The sequence below is a fragment of the Dromiciops gliroides genome, chromosome 1 (assembly GCF_019393635.1).
Source record: "Dromiciops gliroides isolate mDroGli1 chromosome 1, mDroGli1.pri, whole genome shotgun sequence".
NCBI lineage: Eukaryota > Metazoa > Chordata > Mammalia > Microbiotheria > Microbiotheriidae > Dromiciops > Dromiciops gliroides.
Genome location: NC_057861.1, coordinates 572,821,646 through 572,840,595, shown reverse-complemented (window position 1 = coordinate 572,840,595; position 18,950 = coordinate 572,821,646). Strand labels below are relative to the sequence as shown.

The window sequence follows — 18,950 nt, the reverse complement described above, 5'->3', positions numbered from 1 at the left end:
GCCCATTAGACAACCATTCAGCCAACATACATATCTTATTGACTTCTTGCAAATAGCTCTAATGCCCTTCCTGTCCTGAAACAATTTTTTTTTTCCAAAAGAGAAAACACCACACAAATGATTCAGCATCCTGTTTGGCCTTGGAAATGTCAGTCTGAATACTGTGTTACTGCCCTTAATAGGAACACAGGAAAGATTTAGGAATTTTCTTCACTCAAGATATAAAAGTGGGGGCAGCTAGGTGGAGCAGTGGATAGAGCACCGGCCCTGGAGTCAGGAGTACCTGAGTTCAAATCCAGCCTCAGACACTTAACACTTACTAGCTGTGTGACCCTGGGCAAGTCACTTAACCCCAATTGCCTCACTAAAAAAAAAAAAAAAAGATATAAAAGTGGAAATAATTTAGTCTCTCTTAGTCTATTAGCATAGAACATATAAACAAAGGCTCACTATTCACAGAATAAAACAGTCTTCTACCTTACTTGGATGAAACAAACAGAATACTGAAAGGGAAAACTCTATGTGAACTGAGAATGTAAGAGAATAAAACATTTTAAAAAATTCTTTCAAAAAGGTTATAATTGTGCCTCACTGATGAACTAGTATGAAAAATGTATATATTTGCTCCTATTAGTATCATACTGTGATAAAATAATGGAATTTGGCAGATGCCCAGGAGCCCCACCTGATTGATTTAGTATTGTTTGAATTGGGTGAGAATGAGAAACTGACTAAGTACCTACAAAGATGATAAACGAAAGAAAGTATACTTGGAGGGAAGGGAGAGGAGTTTAGTGCATATACAACCCAAACCTGTAAGTTAAAACCAAAGGGAAAAAAACATTCCAAAATGGGTCTCTGGTCCCACAGCTTTTTCTTTCTCTCTGTGATCCACTCCTGACTTTCCTGAATTTCTCCACCATTCCACAAGCAGCCACTTCATCCTAGAAACTCACTCTGCAACCTCCTCACCCTGGAAGTATACTTTACTCTTGTAGTTCCCACTAGAATTTCCATTTTTTAAAACTACCCAGATCAGCCATATTTTCATTCTTCTCTTTGATCCACTCCTGACTTTCCCCTCCCCCACCCCAACTCCACCTGCACACTTTCCCTTCACCCACCCCAACTTTTATCTGCATATTATGTGTTGTCTTCTCTTCTTCAAACGTAAGCTCATTCTGCTTATATTTATTTTCCCAGTGCTCAGCACAATGACTAGCACAAAGCAAGTGCTTAATGAATGCTTGTTGCCTTGTTGACTATGCAGTTAAAACCAGTAAAAGGAACTTTGCACAAGAGCCTTGGAGATGTATACTGAAGAAAGGGCTTCATTTACTTCAAGAGTGAAAGTCCTGCCAATGGGCTAGCTAGATTTGCTGGATAAGTTTTCCTGGGAAGAAAGAAATGAAGCTGAGCATATTTTTTCATTCCATAGTGCCAAACCTGAGATCAGAGAGAGAGAGAGAGAGAGATTGCAAAGGGCATACCTTCTACTGCCATGTACCATAACAAGAGAATAACATTTCCTTACATTTTCCCATAGACTCTCACCAAGCATTTTATTCGACATGTCAGTCCTGAAACAGCTTAAAGAAATGTGTATCCTTAATTCTTTTTTTTTTAATTTTTATCAATTAATTTATTTATTTGCAGGGCAATGAGGGTTAAGTGACTTGCCCAAGGTCACACAACTAGTAAGTGTTAAGTGTCTGAGATCAGATTTGAACTCAGGTCCTCGTGAATTCAGAGCTTTATCCATTTTGCCACCTAGCTTCTCCCTATCCTTGATTCTTGTCCTTGAGATCATAGATATCAAAGGAAAATGCTAAATGAGATTGATTAGAGATGCACTTATGTGCACTTAGCACATAGTAGGCATCTAATAAATGTTTACTGACTGACTGAAATCATCATTCTCCTATCTATAAGGATCTATCTTCAGATCAGAAGCTTCAAAATATGGGTCATTACAAAATGTAACACAGAGAAGAATTGTCTATGGGGTATCAAACAAAAAACCTACACGGGGTTATTAAGGATTGAATTAAACTACCCATGTGACTAACCTTATTGGGCCTCTCTTGTAAAATGAAGGGATTGATTAAGATGGCCCCTGATGTCCCTTTAAAGTCCCCATGAGCTATAAAATTTACATTCATGAAGAAATTATCTCAATAGGAATCAATCAATCAATATACATTTATTAATTGCTTACTGTGTGCCAGACATTGTACTAATACTGACTCCTGTATACCAGTTTTCCCAAAGGAGAATGCATTTCAGCTAGTCTTTTTGATTCAAGCCAGAACCACACAGACCATATCCTTAAGTCCTGGAAAACACTGTCAAGTGCTTTTTTCCATTCAAAGCTATTTTCTTTTAATAGAAGTGATATCCAAAATATACATCCTCAATATATTAAGATAAGAAGACAAATTTCTTAACTTTTAAGCTGTATTTGGCCAACACTGATAACTGCCTCAGGAAGGCAGCAACTTAAAATGTTGCTGTTTTTTTTTAAAGCACACCCATTAAACCATAAGTGGATTTTTACAAGCTCATCATGGGATGGCATCAGTCCTCTCTACCAAGGGAGTTCCATTAGCTACTTAAAATTAGCCTGATGACAAAACTTGTCCCAGTCATAGAATCCAGCACTCTAGTGCCTGCCAAATCACATGGCTGAGTGAAGCTGCCTAAGAAAGCTTGAAGTCAATAGAACCACTTTCTACCTAGTATCATAAAGGTTTGTTACTATAGTCTAGAAAACAATCCATTCTCAGAAAGGAAAGCTGAGACAATCAGCATATCATCACTAAAACCATGATGCAAATAGTCATTAACTCAGTCCCATATGACTTAAACAACAGAAGCCAAAAGAGACTGAATATAATGGCTATATAGTACACTAATAACACACACTGGAGACAATACTGTTATTGAGGACAGCATCTGTCTTCCTCTATAGGCTGAAATAATGGAGGGACTACAGACCCAGAGGGAAAGATAATCTTCTGTCCTTGTGTCAACAGGTCAATACCCTCGAACATCAGAATATTTATAGGACCACAAAACAGATCTTATACCACAAGCACAATCTCTTTAATGAATTTACAAAAGGAATATTTCAATAATACGATAGGAGGTCCATGTGCCTTACCTGTGAGCCAGCAGCTGCATTACTTATCAGATGGTTATTGGGATGAGCAATCCAGAATGTTGAAACAGCCCTGAAATGTATTTTTTTAGAAAGATTAAAATTTCTTCACAAAGAATCTTGCCCATTGCAAATCTCTAAGATTTCCTCAAGTCATAACACCAATATAAACAAATTAGTTGTTTTGCCTTTTTTTTTTTTAAATCCCTTGTCTGCCAAGTACTCACATGCAATCTGTAGCAGGCACAGGAACATAATTTCCAAACACTTTCTCTCTAATGCCTATGCACATGGTGTTATTCCTGTCAGTGGGAAGAAGAGTGCCTGGTTTGGTGACAAGCCCAAGGTTGTGGAACAAAATATTCCTTTGTTCAATGCCATCTTCCAAGAAGAAACAATGACCTAGTGTGTCAAAGCCAATAGTGTCTTTTATCTGCAGAAATACAAGTCCATTATGTCATTAGTAACAAGATTTATTGTAAATTAAATGCAAGTGATACTGAGTTTAACATTCTCAGTACAAATGCAAGAGGAAGTTTCCCTATCAGCAGCATCGGCAAAAAAGTCAAATGTCGAGTTTATTTATTCCCTTGGTATTGTAATTGCTTTGGCTAGAAAAGTTGGCTTACTGGAGAAAGATAAATATCCAAAAGCACAATAGAAACAAGATAGACTCAGGCACAGAGTGAAAGAAATGATTTAGATATAGTTGAAAGGCCATGGAAATTTGGCACAATGAGCTGAATTTGCAATAGGATCAAGTTTGCTTTGTTTTCAAAAAATAACTTAAGGTGAGATTTAAGAAGCCACCTACCAGCAAACCATGTGTTCCATGGATAGTAACACATCTAGAGAAGCAGTGATGAATAGATACACCATCCAGGTAAGTCTGAGGTCTGTAACCTCCTTTATCATCCACATCGCCACATCGGTGAAAATGCACCGGGTATTTCCCCAGATGCTGCTGCCCCATTTGCTTTAGTTCCACATGGGAAAGATGAACTGAGGTGAAATTTTTCTGAATCTACAACACAAAGTACTGGAGTCAACAAATTCCATGCTTGAAGAAACAGAAAAGGATTGGCAAACTTTTTTTTTTAAAGAAAACCCTGAAATAGAGGTGGGGAAGAAGATAAAAGGGAATGTATAAAGTACCCTAATCAATTAAATGGTGATCAGTGAAGGAAATGGAAGGAAGGGAGGGAGGAAGGGAGGGAGGGCAGGGGAGGGAGGGAGGGTGAGAGAGAGAGAGAGAAAGGATTCTGCAAAACTTTGTGGGTTTACTTGTTTCATGTTTGTTTCTCTGGATTCTAGACTATTAACAGAATACTTCTTCCCTGAATCTATGAAATTTTCTAAATAAACAAAACCCCAGAGAGTCTCAGCCAATTTCAAGAGTAAAAATTAATATGACTTGGACAGCTTCAGAAACTAAATCTGCCAGTAAACTCTGATTGTATTTTTGCCAGTTTGTCTTTTCTTTCAATTCCTGTACTTAGAAACCTACTACTAGAGTGGTAAACAAGATTTTACACTGTTTGTGGATTTGCAACCAATGAAGAAAATCTTTTTTTAAGTTATGACCATGAGTTCAAATACTGTTAACAAAAGCTTTGGTTTTTGAAACACACTATTTTTGATCACTAACACACTAGTTTTGATCAAGTTTTCAGAACTCAGCATAATAGAAATGTTTCTAAACTATAACTTTTTTAGTTGCTTTTTATAAAATGTCATTTTAAATTATTCTATTTATCCAACAAATTATAGTATTAAAAACACAACTATTTGACGCAAATACAAGAATTACTGAGAGGCAGCTTGAGGTGATTCTCAAAGTTTGTGGTCTCAGATCCCTCTATAGCCTTAAAAATTATTGAGGACTTCCCTCAAGGGCTTTTGTTTATTTGGGTTATAATTTATTAATATTTGCCATCTTTATATTATTAGGAAAATCGTTTTGACCATTCAAACCGCCTGACAAGGTCACAGAGATGCTTCGTGTCTCCCAAGACCACACATTGAGAACCACTGGACAAAATAGAGAATAAAGAAGCAACCCTGGAATCAGGAAGACCTAGGTTCAAGTCCCTTCCCTGATATGTGAGTTGTGCGACCCTGGACAAAGTCACTTAACCAGTCAGTGTCCAAGTCAGTAAGTGCTGATCTACATTGCCAGTTTCATCATTGGGAGTTCCATATAAAAATTAACCACAAGGGGGGCAGCTAGATGGTGCAGTGGATAGAGCACCGGCCCTGGACTCAGGAGTACCTGAGTTCAAATCCGGCCTTAGACACTTAACACTTACTAGCTGTGTGACCCTGGGCAAGTCACTTAACCCCAACTGCCTCACTAAAAAACAAACAAACAAACAAAAATAACAAATTAACCACAAGGGGCAGCTAGGTGGCACAGTGAATAGAGCACTGGCCCTGGAAAAAAAAAATGAAAAAAAATTAACCACAGGGCCAGTTCCATTCCCACAAAGGACTTCTACCAGGGATATTTTTGCTATGCACAAGTTGTGTATACATTAATATTACAATCTTACGAGATAAATAAAATTGATTCTTATAGAAAGGACAAATACAGGCATCCAAATAAGAAATGGTTATTTCCTTGTATAATCACTTCTTCCTAACATGTTGAATTAATTCTTTATGACAAACATTTTTTTAGTTTGATTCCAAGTGTAAATCGAATAAAAAACTACCACCACCTCTTTTTTTGCTGCTGAAAATGCCTTTTCATATTAGGGTAAATAATAGCAAAACTAGGTATTTTCCTCTATAAAATGAAATCTTCACTTTTGGAAATTACTACAAAAAATGTTTTCATCTACCCAGAAATTATTTACATCATCAGAACATACCTGGACATGTCCCCCAAATGTATCATAGCTGAAGAATTGGCACTGGTTGTCAGCATAGCAGGAGGGTTCCATCTCTCCTCTGATCACCACGTTTCGGCTAAGAACTCCAACCTCAGCCCGCATATCTACTCCATCAACCATCTCTCCCACATGCAGAAACTGAGGGGTTTCTATTTGGTGGATCCAATGAGAAAAAGCAAGAATGAATGAATGAATGATCATTTATTAATAACATATTATGTGCTGAGCACTGTTCTAGTTGCTGGTGACATAACTGTTCTCAAGGATTTCATACTCTAATTGGGAGAGACGACATTTTTTTTTTTTAATTAGCTGTAGCACAGATGGAAAGGCCTAGAATTCCTATGGCAAGGCACAGGAATACTTGGGCTACATGAGTAATTCAGATGATAATGCTGAAAGGAGAAGGGAACAAGCATTTATTAAGTACCAGGCACTGTACGAAATGCTTCACAAATATTATCTCATTTCATCCTCACACCACAAACCTGGGAGGTAGGTGCTATTGTGAGAACCATTTTACAGATGAAAAAACTAAGGCAGTAAAAGGTTAAATGTCTTGCTGGGATCACACTGCTACTATGTGGAGTTGAACTCAGTTCTTACTGAGGCCCAGTGGTGCCATGTGGGGATAGAGGCAGGACAGACAGTAAAGCCTCACAGTCCTCCACCTCCCTGGAAGGAACTGAGTTGTCTCCTGTATGATCCAAGCCCTGTGAGCAGTCAAGCAGCCTGGACAAGAAAGGAAGGCAAAAAGGGAGGGAGTACCAGTAGAGGTAGGTCCTACTCCCACCCACACTGCCATGGATCAACGGAAAACAAGGACCTGGTATCTTAGTCATTTAAATGTTTATTGAATTCTCATCTCCAGAACCTAAGCAGTTAAAAATTGCCTGTATCCTTTACTCTCTTCCTCCAACACAATGTAACCCAAAACATGCACAGTAGGTATTCCTTTAAAGTTGGGGGTGTGAGGTTGTCTTATGTTTTCACAATAATGTGGAAACAAAACAGCTAGAGCTCTCACAACATGATGTATGCTTAACAGTCCAGTTCTGCTAATTCCCTGAGGTACAAGCCTTCTTGATCATTTGTATTAAACATGGGCAAAGGGGGGGGGGGGGGAATCAAAAATGTGTCAGTTTATCATTTCTCTACCACCCCCATCGTAGTATTTTAATATACTACTCCTTTGTCTTTTATACCTTGCTAAAAAGTGCTCATCTCTGCTATTCATTTCACAAAATCAGGAAGGAAAAACATAAATCATGGAAATTGGGAAGTCTTTGAATAAGTCACAAGAGTGGGAATTTCCAAAAAATCTATACCAGATGGTACTGTGAATTCTCTCTTTGTGAACTGTGTTTGCCCTACTTGAAGCACTATCAAGAAGGAAAAATACAACATGAAAACATGAAAAATGAGAAAGCTACAAATTCATGTTCCCAATTGTCTTAAAAGGCATATATACTGCCTTTAAATTAAAAACCTCAGTAAATAGAGTTATCAAGCCTGGAGTCAGCAAGACATCTTCCTGAGTTCAAATCTGGCCTCAAACATTAGCTGTATGACCCTGGGTAAGTCACTTAACCCTTTCTGCCTCAGTTTCCTCCTCTGTAAAATGAGCTGAAGAAGGAAATGGCTAACCACTCTAGTATCTCTGCCAAGAAAATCCCAAATGGGGTCATGAAGAGTTGGATATAATTGAAAATGACAGAACAACAACAATTCACCTACAAAACAAACAAATAAATCAATGAGTGAATGAATGAATGAATAAATGAATGAATGAATAAGTGAATAGATAGAGAAATAAACAAATACATAAAAACGGATGAATAAATAAATGAGTGAATGAATGAATAAATAGGTGGGTAGATAGATAAATAGATGATTTTTTTTAAAGCAAAATTGTGTTCTATGGCTTGCCCAAGGTAACATCATTAGAACCCAAGTTTTCTGACCAACAATCCAAGGTTCTTTTTCCTACACCCCTAGTTTGAAACAACAACAACAAACATATCCCCAAATCTTAAGAACTCCATACCACAAAATCATAGCATCACAGATCTAAAGGGGGATAGGTCTTCAAAGGTCATCTAATCCAACCTCCTAATCTGGTAGATGAGGAAACTAGGGCCCAGGAAGGTTAAATTGGAAGGTTACAATTGGATGGTTAAAATGTTATACATATAATATATAATAAAATGTTATATATATAATATCAGAGCTGGGATTTGAACCCAGGACCCCCTTAGCCTCAAGGGCCAATGCTGTTTCCATTCTACTATAATGCTAGAATTTAATGAATTCTGAGGCAAAGATTTTGTTACTAGGCGAAGTGGCTCATAAATGAGGAAGGAAATTACCAAAAAAAAAAAAAACTAAGGAATTGAGCTAAAAATATTTTGTTTTAAGTTAAACAAATTGGGCATCCATTTTGTACCTTTGACTTTGACCTCATAGTTGTTGCATTCAGGACAAGGAAGAAGAGTAAATTCCTCTGTTTGGTACATTGAATAGTCTGTGCTTGCCACCACAATCTGGTCTCCAGGTTTCCAGTTGCTGACATCATCCACCAAATGTAGCTTTACTCCATCTATGGCTTCTACCTGGAAACCTGAAAGGGATACCCCTAAAGCAACAAACAGCAATTTTTAAAAGTATATTAGCATGGAATTCTACTTCCTAAAGTCACATCACCACTTGTTCAACACCTAAATTCAAGATGAAGAGTCACTTCAGTAAGTTAATCTTTTCTTCCCCCCAGGGCAATGAGGGTTAAGTGACTTGGCCAGGGTCACACAGCTAGTAAGTGTAAAGGGTCTGAGGCCACATTCGAACTCAGGTCCTCCTGAATCCAAGGTTGGTGCTTTATCCACTGCACCACCTAGCAGCCCCAGTAAGTTCATCTTTAATGCATTTTTATATATTTTATCCCTCTATTAGATTGCAAGCTCTATGAGGACAGGAGCTATAGTTGATTTGAACTTTATGTCTGTCCTAATTTCCAACACAGTGTTCTGAACACAAAGTATCGCATAAATGTTGAATTCAATATGTAATATGTTAGGGCTTTTCCCCGCCAAATCCTTGCTTATCTTCAAAGATAACACTGTCAGTACCCCTCTGAAAATTAGAATATTACATGTTAAGATTCAGTGTGAATGTACCAAAGCTAAGAAGCTAATTACCTACTATAGAAAAAACATAAACAAAAGAAGATGCCAATCCAAATTGGCAAAGGTAGTTTCTTGTTTGTTTTTTTTTGGGGGGGGGGGGGCAAGGCAATGAGGGTTAAGTGACTTGCCCAGGGTCACACAACTAGTAAGTGTCAAGTGTCTGAGGTCATATTCGAACTCAGGCCCTCCTGAATCCAGGGCCAGTGCTTTATCCATTGCACCACCTAGCTGCCCCCAAAGGTAGTTTCTTAACTCAAAATGCCCTGTATGTCAACAAAAAATGATAGGCCTGGTATCATCATCATCACCCCCCACCATCATTTTATTATTCTGATTTAAAATATGCAAAATATCTTATAAACACTTCATCTGAGCCTCATGACAAACCTGTGGGGTAAGTTATCATAATTATTATTACCCCTACTTTACAAATGAGAAGACTGAGGCTCAGGGAACTAAATGATTTGCCTAGGACCACTCAGCAAGAAAGTATCAGAGACAGGATTTGAAATCAATCAGGTCTTCTTAATTCCAAATACAACATACTTATTATTATTCTCTCATATGCCACATAAGAACATTCAAAATGCATACAAAAACAGAAGTGAAACTATATCTTATACTACTCCAGAGCCTCTTTTTGTTTCTTTGTAGATCTCTGAGAATATGAATTGAATGTCTGATAGCTGATAGCTTTATTTGGTAATACTATCATCTGCTCTCCATAAAGCACTTTAAGACTTGCAAAGTTTTTTGGGTTTTTTTTTTTTTGGGGGGGGGGGGTAAACAAGCATTTATTAAGTTCTTACCATGTGCCAGAACCTAAGAACTATGGATACAAAAAGAATTCCTGCCCTTGGGGAGCTTACATTCTTTTTTTTTTTTTTACATATAAGGTATTTTATTTTTTCCATTACATGTAAAGATAGTTCTCAACTTTTGTTTATACAAGCTTTACAATTTCAAATTTTTCTCCCTCCCCCCTCCCCTAGACAGCAGGTAATCTGATATAGGTTATATCTATATATCTATATACATATAGATATAGATATAGATAAAGATATATCTATACACACACATATATATACACATAATAACATTAATCCTATTTCTGCATTAGTCCTGTTATAAGAGAAAAAAATCAGAGCAATGATGAAAAACCTCAAAATAGAAAAAAAAACAACAGCACCAAAAACAAAAGAAATAGTATGGTTCATTCAGCATCTATACTCCACAATTCGCAAAGTATTTTTAAAAACATTATCTCATTTGATTTTTGCAATAGCCCCATGAGGTCAGCATTTCAAGTGCCTGATTCCTTGTCCTCTTTAAACTAAAGTTTGCCTGAATGACTGATAAAATTCCTATAGGAATTTAAATTTCAAGCCACAAATTAGGCCAAGTGGCCTAAGAATGTGACTAAACTCTTCTGTTGAAATTGTTGAGAATTTTTAGATCTTGTCATTGATCTTGCCTAAATCAGAACACAACTGGAGTGAGAAATAGCATGTCATGTCAAGGAAGTATGATTCAGGGCTATTGTCACTGCATACTTATCTCTCTTCTGGTAAGTTACAATAAGCTGATGTTCTAGGAAGAGGGTGCCTGTCAGGGAGAACGTGTAGACAAATGAGATTCTAAGAGGTTGGAACTATGGAATATGGAAATCATTTTACATGGCACGAAGGATACAGACATTCTTAGGTCTAAAAGAAACTATGTTAGTCAAATGCAATATGTGTGAACTTTGGGATGTAATCCCTTTAACCATGTGTTTCCTTATCTGTCTACCTCACTGAATGGTTACAGAAGAAAAAAGCTGAAATTCCAAACATTTCCTGCCAGTCATATAACATGTATATGAGGACCAAGAGACTGAATTCCAAGATACTTTTTGTTTGATTGTTTGCCTCAAAGTCAAACCCAACTGAGCAATTGAGAAGGTTGAAAAGAAATCCCATACTAATAACAATCACCAATATTTAATATTCATATTATGAGTAGGAAAAATGCTCCCTAACCACTCAGATGACTTTGAGGGTCATAGGATTTAGAGTTCAAAGGGAGCTTAGAAATTATCTAACTCTACCCCTTCATTATACAGATAAGGAAACTGAGACTTAAAAAGAGATGATTTCCCAATTACAAAGTGCTATTTACAGCTACTAAGTAGCAGAACTAGGATTCAAACATAGCATTTTAAAAATTATACTGCACTTAAACTGGAATGGTCATTTACATTTTTAAATGCACGGTTTTGTTTGGGAAAGGTGAAAAGCTGCCAAGTGTAGACTGAGGAGTGGGAGGCAATAGGAAGAAACAGGGAACAGGGAGAAGCGATTGAGGATGTTTAACATCATTCAGCAGACTCTCAACCTTTAGGAGAAAACCTTGCCTGAAACTATCTCCTACTGGCACCACAGTAAAGGAAGGAAGGCAGGAAATCGAGTTCATTCTCCCTGTTTCCTGAATAGAATTTCCACCTCTTCCAGAAAATAAGAGTCATGGAGAATGTGGAAAACAAAACAACACTCTAGGACAGATGATATTTTGACAAACAGAAGCCTTCCAGTACAACCAGGGTTTAAAATCTCTTTGGACTTGACAGAGCAAGATGTTACCCATAGAGAGGATGATGTGAGTTGTGCTTTAAGGAATGATTTTATATTCAATAAGACAAGATGGGGGCAGCTAGGTGGCGCAGTGAATAAAGCACTGGCCCTGGATTCAGGAGGACCTGAGTTCAAATCTGCCCTAAACACCTGACACTTACTAGCTGTGTGACCCTGGGCAAGTCACTTAACCCTCACTGCCCTTCAAAAAATAAAATAAAATAAAATAAAATAAGACAAGAAGGGGAGGAGGAAAATTCCAAAGCTTAAGTTATAGGTGGTCAAATGAATGAAAATGGAGTACTCAAGGGATAAGAGGCAGTTATTTTGGCTGGAATATAAAACTCATTCCAGGGCCAGATGATGGTATGTGAATAATAAGGGAATATTTCTGTGCCATAATAAATAACAAAAGAGATTGTTTCAGAGAAACCTTGGCAGACTTGTTTGAACTTATACTGAGTGAAGTGAGAAGAACCTGAACAATTTATACAATACAAGATGGGGGGCAAGATTCCAAGGGCTAATAGGAAATAAACCTGGAAAAATTGGGATGCACCAGATTGCAGAAAGCCTTAAATACCAGATCAGAGTCTGAACATAACTTGTTAGGCAAAAAGAAACCAGTAAAGATTTTTGAGCAGAATAGTGACATGCTGAGATTTAAATATAAAGAAAATTAGCCTGGCAGCCAAAGCATAAATTGAAAAGGATAAGAGTAGAGGCAGAAGAAGCCATTAGGAAAATCTTATATTGGTCTATAAGTGTGCTAATGTAGTGGAAAGAGTGGAGAAGGGAGAGATGCAAGAAGTATCATAAGTTAGCAGATATTTTCATGAGCTATTTTATCCAAAAGAATACATACCTGAACTTTCTAGTGATATACCTCTCCATGGTTAGCTAGGGTAGTTGTCCAGGGACAGATCCAACAGACCATCAGGTACAGTATAGAAGCCCTTCCCAATAAAGAGGACCTGACAGAGTTTGTATTCCACTGATATTATCTGAAAAGACCCAGGGTCACCTTCCCATCACCATTAGGTGTCCTAATAGCATTTTGGTGGGAATAAATCAGTCACTAGATTGGTAAGAGTGCAATTAGAGTTTAACATATCACCACATGTGTATACAGTACACCATTAAGTGTGACATTTGCAGATATATTTACATAAGAGAAGCCTAATATAAGATTGTGTTTGTTCTTATTATTTGTGTATTACACAGCACACTCTACCCTAGGTACACAAGTGTTTCTGATGGTTGCAGAACTAGGAGATATTTTGAACTCCAGAATCAGAACCTGAGTCAGATTGATTCCATTCCTCCTACAATGTGGACCTGTCGTCAGATTCTACTGCTCTCAACATATTTGATTTTTCTGGGGGAAAAGATGCCAACTGACGATGGCTTGCCTGACACCATTCAACTCTAGGCTTCTCTAGCATAAATCTACTGCCCTAAAACTCTCATTCTGTGAGTGGTGAAAGTCAACTGCAGGTTTCACATAAGTCAAAAAAAGAAATGAACCATCTATCACAAGAACGACCAATATCGCATAAGAGTGTGAGTTGTACTTTCCTACCTTCATTCCATTCACTATAAGCTGTTACAGCGAATTTCTGACCATCAACTGTGAAAAATTCTCTTTGGGCAAGAGCCTTCCCTCCACTGCTGTGATTTTCATAATTTCTCACTGATTCATTGCAAGAGGCACTTCCACCACCAATGACAGCAACCAAAGCCCAAGCTTGCCTGGAAGGAAAAAATAAGTTAAAATAGAATGTTATAGATCAAGAAATAAGAGATTAAGCTATACTTCACACTAGCATTAATATTAGTATAAGAAGTTCCTACCACCACCACCTTTTTATTATAATATATGCAACCCATCCAAAGCAAGTTTGAGTCATGGACTAAGCTCAGTCCTGGGTTCAAGTCTCACCCCTGACAAATATTGGCTACGTGACCCTAAGGAAATCATTTTACCTCTCAGTATCCCTAAGCAATCCCCTAAGACTATAAATTACAGAATAGTTATTGATCTGCAGTGGTAGAGAAAGTTTCTTCACCAAAGAGGCACCTCTGTCAATGAAATCATAAGACCAATTTAAGCCCACATGGCAAAGAAAATAAAATAAAATAGATGCCCACTTTTTACAGGAAGCCTTCCCTAATCCCTATTAATTCTAGTGTTTTCCCTCTTTTAATTATTTTTATGTCCTGTACATAGCCTGCTTAGTATATATTTGCTTGAATATTGTTTCCCTCATCAGACTGTAAGTTTCTTGAAGGCAGGGACAGTCTTTTCCCTCTTTTTGTATCCCCATTGCATAGGACAGTGCCTGAAATATGGAATGCATTTAAAAAATGTTACCTGAATTGAATTGGGAAATGGCTGAGCAAATTGTGGTATATGAATGTAAGAAATGTATGATGAACACGAAGAAATATGGAAAGATTTACATGAATTGATGCAAAGTGAAGTGGAAAGGAAAAGAATATACACAATGGCTACAAGGCAAATGGTGAGAACCACCATCACAAAACAATTGAATGTTATGAAATGATAAAACATAAGCTTGTCCCCAAAGAAGACGATGGGAGAAAAATACTAGACTTCTTTGCAAAGAGCAGAGTACACAGATGTGGAGCATTGAATACATTATCAGATTCTTTTTCTGTATGTCAGTTTTGCTTTTTAAAAAGAATTCTTGGGGCAGCTAGGTAGCATAGTGGATAGAGCACTGGCCCTGGAGTCAGAAGGACCTGAGTTCAAATCCGGCCTCAAACACTTAACACTTACTAGCTGTGTGACCCTGGGCAAGTCACTTAACCCCAATTGCCTCACCAAAAAAAAAAAAAAAAAGAATTCTTTGTTATAAGGGATGGTCCTCTAGGAAGTGGAGTGGCACAGGGGAAATCTACATAGTCTCACACACACACACACACACACACACACACACACACACACACACACTTCTCTTAGTCTAAATGGCTTTGGGCTTGTAATTCCAAACCACAAATAAACAAAGATTAAAAAAGGAAAGATGTCCTCCTTTGCACAGTTGTTTGCCTAGCTTGGCAACAGGTAAAAACAATCTTGACTGGTTCTTTAGTTAATCATTTTCCCCAATAATATCTATACACACACACACACACACACACACACACACACACACACACACACACACATACACCCGGCAATAAATCATGTTCTTTTCTTTCAAAAAGAATAAACTAATCTTTCACTAGGATTCCTTACAATAGCGATCTTTAAATTACTTTTAGCCATCTCAAAAGAATGCAGAGGCTTCTCTAATCATGGACCTGTTTTTATACCTTGTATTGCATATGTTGTTTCCTTTGAGAAAACGTAAGATCCTTGAGAACAGGGGCTTTTCATTTTTGTTGTATTCCCAGACCCTAGCATAGTGTCTGGCATTTTTAGAGATAGGGATTGGACCATATTTCACTGAGAAATGTGATATGAGGAAACTCCCCCCACCAATGTAGGTCTTCAACTTATAATCTTAAAGAATTGCCTAGAGAAAAGTGAGGTTTAGCCAGGGTCACACAACCAGTGTGTCAGGAGGGACCTGAACCCAATTTAGAGGCTGACACTCCAGCCATTACGCCAGGCTGCTGCTCACCTGGAAACTAGCAGGGATTTAACAAATTCTCAATTATTGATCTATTTATTCCTTGGTTTGTTAGCAAAAGCATTTTAAATGGCCCATACTGGAGGGCTTATTTAATGAGGGGTTTGTTTTAACTTGTCTCAGGAGTGTGTTATATTTCAGTGATTCTGATGTGGAACAAAAATCTGCTGTCTTAGTCAAACATGGAGGACAGTTATGGGAGGAAGTCTTTCAGTCTATCAGACTGCTGGTTTCAAGAATGAAAAGGAAAACCTCCAACTTCCTTCTTTAAAAAATTTTTTTTAAAAGCTAAGACAATCCATACCATAATAGACACTCTCTTTCCACTGATAGGCCTACATTTTCAAAAATTCCATACAGCCCCACCACAGATTAGCTCTGCTGCCAGATGATGTCTCATAATTTTATGTCTATTCTTTGATACAAAAGAAAAATTCTTTTGAAGACTGCACACAATTAATGCCTCCCGTTTGCAAAGGAAGCATCAAAAGTTTTTTAATGCCCCCAGCCATTACAGGACAATGATCTATTCCACTAATGTTATCTCCCCCTTCCTCCCACTCCACTCCTACATTTGAGGAAAATGTCACTGGACTAGAACATTATCTTCAAAGGGGGCGTGTGTTTATGTATGTAGGAGATAATGTCAAAGAAATGGAATACTGGTATGGGATCACAACTGGTATCCTGCTCCATCAATCTCAGCATGATTATGGGGAGTGTCGGGGAAGCAGTATAAACCTGGTGAGAAGAAAAAGGGAGAGCTTAGGAACATAAACCTAGAGCTGGAAGGGACCTCAGAGGCCAACTCTCTTATTTTACAGATGAAGAAACTGAGGCTCAGAGAGATGAAAATGGCTTGCGCAAGGTAGAAAGCATCAGAGTTAGGGTTTGAGCCTAAAGCAATGAAAGAATTTCAATGAAGTCATCTAATGATAAGATTGACAGATGATGCCATTTTGGAAAGCAGAAATAGGTCATAGATTTTTATTAGGGGTGGGGAGAGGACAGGGAATTGGGGTTAAGTGACTTGTCCAGGGTCACACAGATAGTAAATGTCTGAGGGCAGATTTGAACACAGGTCCTTCTGATTCCAGGGCTGGTGCTCTGTCTACTACACCACCTAGCTGCCAGTAGATTTTTTTTGTTTTTGTTTTTGTTTTTGTTTTTTTAGTGAGGCAACTGGGGTTAAGTGACTTGCCCAGGGTCACACAGCTAGTAAGTGTTAAGTGTCTGAGGCCGGATTTGAACTCAGGTACTCCTGACTCCAGGGCCAGTGCTCTATCCACTGCACCACCTAGCTGCCAGTAGATTTTTAAATAATCTATCCATCAAGTACTTATTAAGCATTTATGAGGTACCAAGCACTATACTAATAGAGACACAAAGAAAAAACAAAAGCAATCCCTGTCCTCAAAGAGCTTAAAATACAAACAGTGGTCAGATATGGCTTAGTAGCTTTTACATCACAATATGTGAAAATACAGGGATTATTTTGCTAATATAGAATAATATGCAGAAATATTTATATAGTCTATATACTTGTAGATGGCATCATTGTCCATTTTGCTTTTTCTAAGATTTTTCTAGCTGATTCAAGCACACCAAGAGAACTTCACAGGAAAGGAAAATTGGCCCATTTCAGCACTTTGGTTTCCCATTGATGTTCTGTTCTCTTATAGTTTCCAAAGCAGAATATTTCCTTAACCTAATAAGAAAGTTCTTGGGAGATTTACCCCTACCATTTTTTTTTAGCAATTATTGAGGTCAGCTCTGCTTTAAAAAAATCATGTTCAGCTAGAATGTTGGACAAGAACCCATCTGTGTGCTTTCCCCTCAGAATCAGGCCTCCTCTCCAATTTCTATTTTCCTATCACTTTCTACCTCGAATAATTCAGGGTTTCAAGGAGCTGAGCCAATCACCTGGTTCTGGTTTGTTTGATCTAAAGTAGGATACAAATTTAGACTACAAAAACAAAAAGGAAAGTTATATATACATGCCTCAGATCCTCTTTTATAAAAATACTTTATGATTTTCTAAATAGCTTCCAATTTACCTAGGAATCTTGACTTGACCTTTTGACTCACAATCTAGTCCAAATTACTTAAACAGTAGGAGGTGTGCAAAAAGGGAGTGTTCATATGCAAGTCTTTCCTATGCTGCTGCTGCAGCTGCTGTTGTTACTACTACTAGCTAGTATTATATAGTGCTTTATGGTTTTTGTAAAGCAAAAGTAATAATATTTGCAAAACATTTTACAAATATTGCCTCATTATATCCTCACAACAACCTTAGGAGGTGGGTGCTATTATTATCCCTGTTTTACTAATGAGGAAACTGAGAAAGACAGGTTAAATGACTAGTCCACAGTCATACAACTATTAAGTATCTGAGGCTAGATTTGAACTCAAGGCTTCCTGACTTCAGGCCCCCAAGTTCTATCCACTGCCCTTTTATAAAGCTCCAAATCTTACCTTCCTGTCTTCCCTTCATGCCCTATGAAACAAGGCACTGGAATGAGAGAGAGAGAGAGAGAGAGAGAGAGAGAACAAGAACGAGAACCACGTTGCTTTTACCTGTAGCTCAATCCTTTGATCAGCTTACTTCCCAGAAGATTTTGGATGGTCAGGATAGTTTCATCCAGGAGGCTTTTGACAGCTGAATCTCCAACAGCAATAGCAACAATCCGGCCAGGATCCTGGGATTTTAAAAACTCTTGAAGTCGCCTGCTCTCATTTTGGTACTCATGGGTATCAAACCTATCAAACATCAAAACTTCAGCAGTGTCCTGGTCAATGACCCTCACGTTGAGACCTCGGTTAAAGGACTTTTCAAAAGTATAAGAACCAGAGGTCAGCCCTGAGGAACGCAGATTCTTTGCTAAGAACGTCCACGATGTTTTCCAAGCCCCGTGTAACTCCAGGGTCCCACCAGCTTCCACACCAATAAATTTTTTGCCAAATGTTGGCATACTGTCACCTTCATTCGATTTGCCAAATAAGGCAATGGTCGCTTTGGATTTATAACGGCATTTTTCTGCTCCAATATGAAGCGCTCCACCATCCTTGATCAGGATATAACGAGTCCTCAAAGTAATATTTCTGGATCCATCTTTATCATCACCAAAGACAAGTAACCCTGGGAAAGGGAAATGGGGCAGGGTGGGGGTGGGTGGGGGAAGAGGAGAGGAGAACTTTTGTGAGTTGGCAACTAAAAATGCTTCTGTGAATTCCAAAGAAAGAGACTTTATGTTTAAGAAAAAACGAAGCCTCTTCCACCTTTCTGGCAAAGGGGAGACAGTTTATTAAGAGATTTATTTTAGTTTCTAAATGATTAAAAAGAGGAAATAAGCATTTTACACGCATAGAACACTAAGGTGGTTGGGGTATATGGTTCTCATCTCTATTTACTTTGGAGGTCATTTGTTTCAACTTAAAGAAGC

General features: G+C 38.0%; 1 protein-coding gene across 2 annotated transcripts in view; it reads right to left on the bottom strand.

Annotated features, from left to right (window-relative positions):
• CEMIP2 (cell migration inducing hyaluronidase 2) overlaps nt 1-18,950 on the bottom strand; it is a 102,336-nt gene that overhangs the window by 47,460 nt on the left and 35,926 nt on the right. Inside the window, exons 4-10 of one of the 2 annotated variants that reach the window (XM_043976624.1) lie at nt 18,085-18,646; nt 13,431-13,600; nt 8,501-8,689; nt 6,034-6,203; nt 3,975-4,184; nt 3,388-3,593; nt 3,164-3,233 (exon numbers count right to left, since the gene is read on the bottom strand). In XM_043976624.1, coding sequence (XP_043832559.1) covers nt 3,164-3,233; nt 3,388-3,593; nt 3,975-4,184; nt 6,034-6,203; nt 8,501-8,689; nt 13,431-13,600; nt 18,085-18,646 — 1,577 coding nt within the window. Of the gene's footprint in view, nt 1-3,163; nt 3,234-3,387; nt 3,594-3,974; nt 4,185-6,033; nt 6,204-8,500; nt 8,690-13,430; nt 13,601-18,084; nt 18,647-18,950 lie in introns of those variants that run through there. The other variant, XM_043976625.1, reaches the window with a different exon arrangement.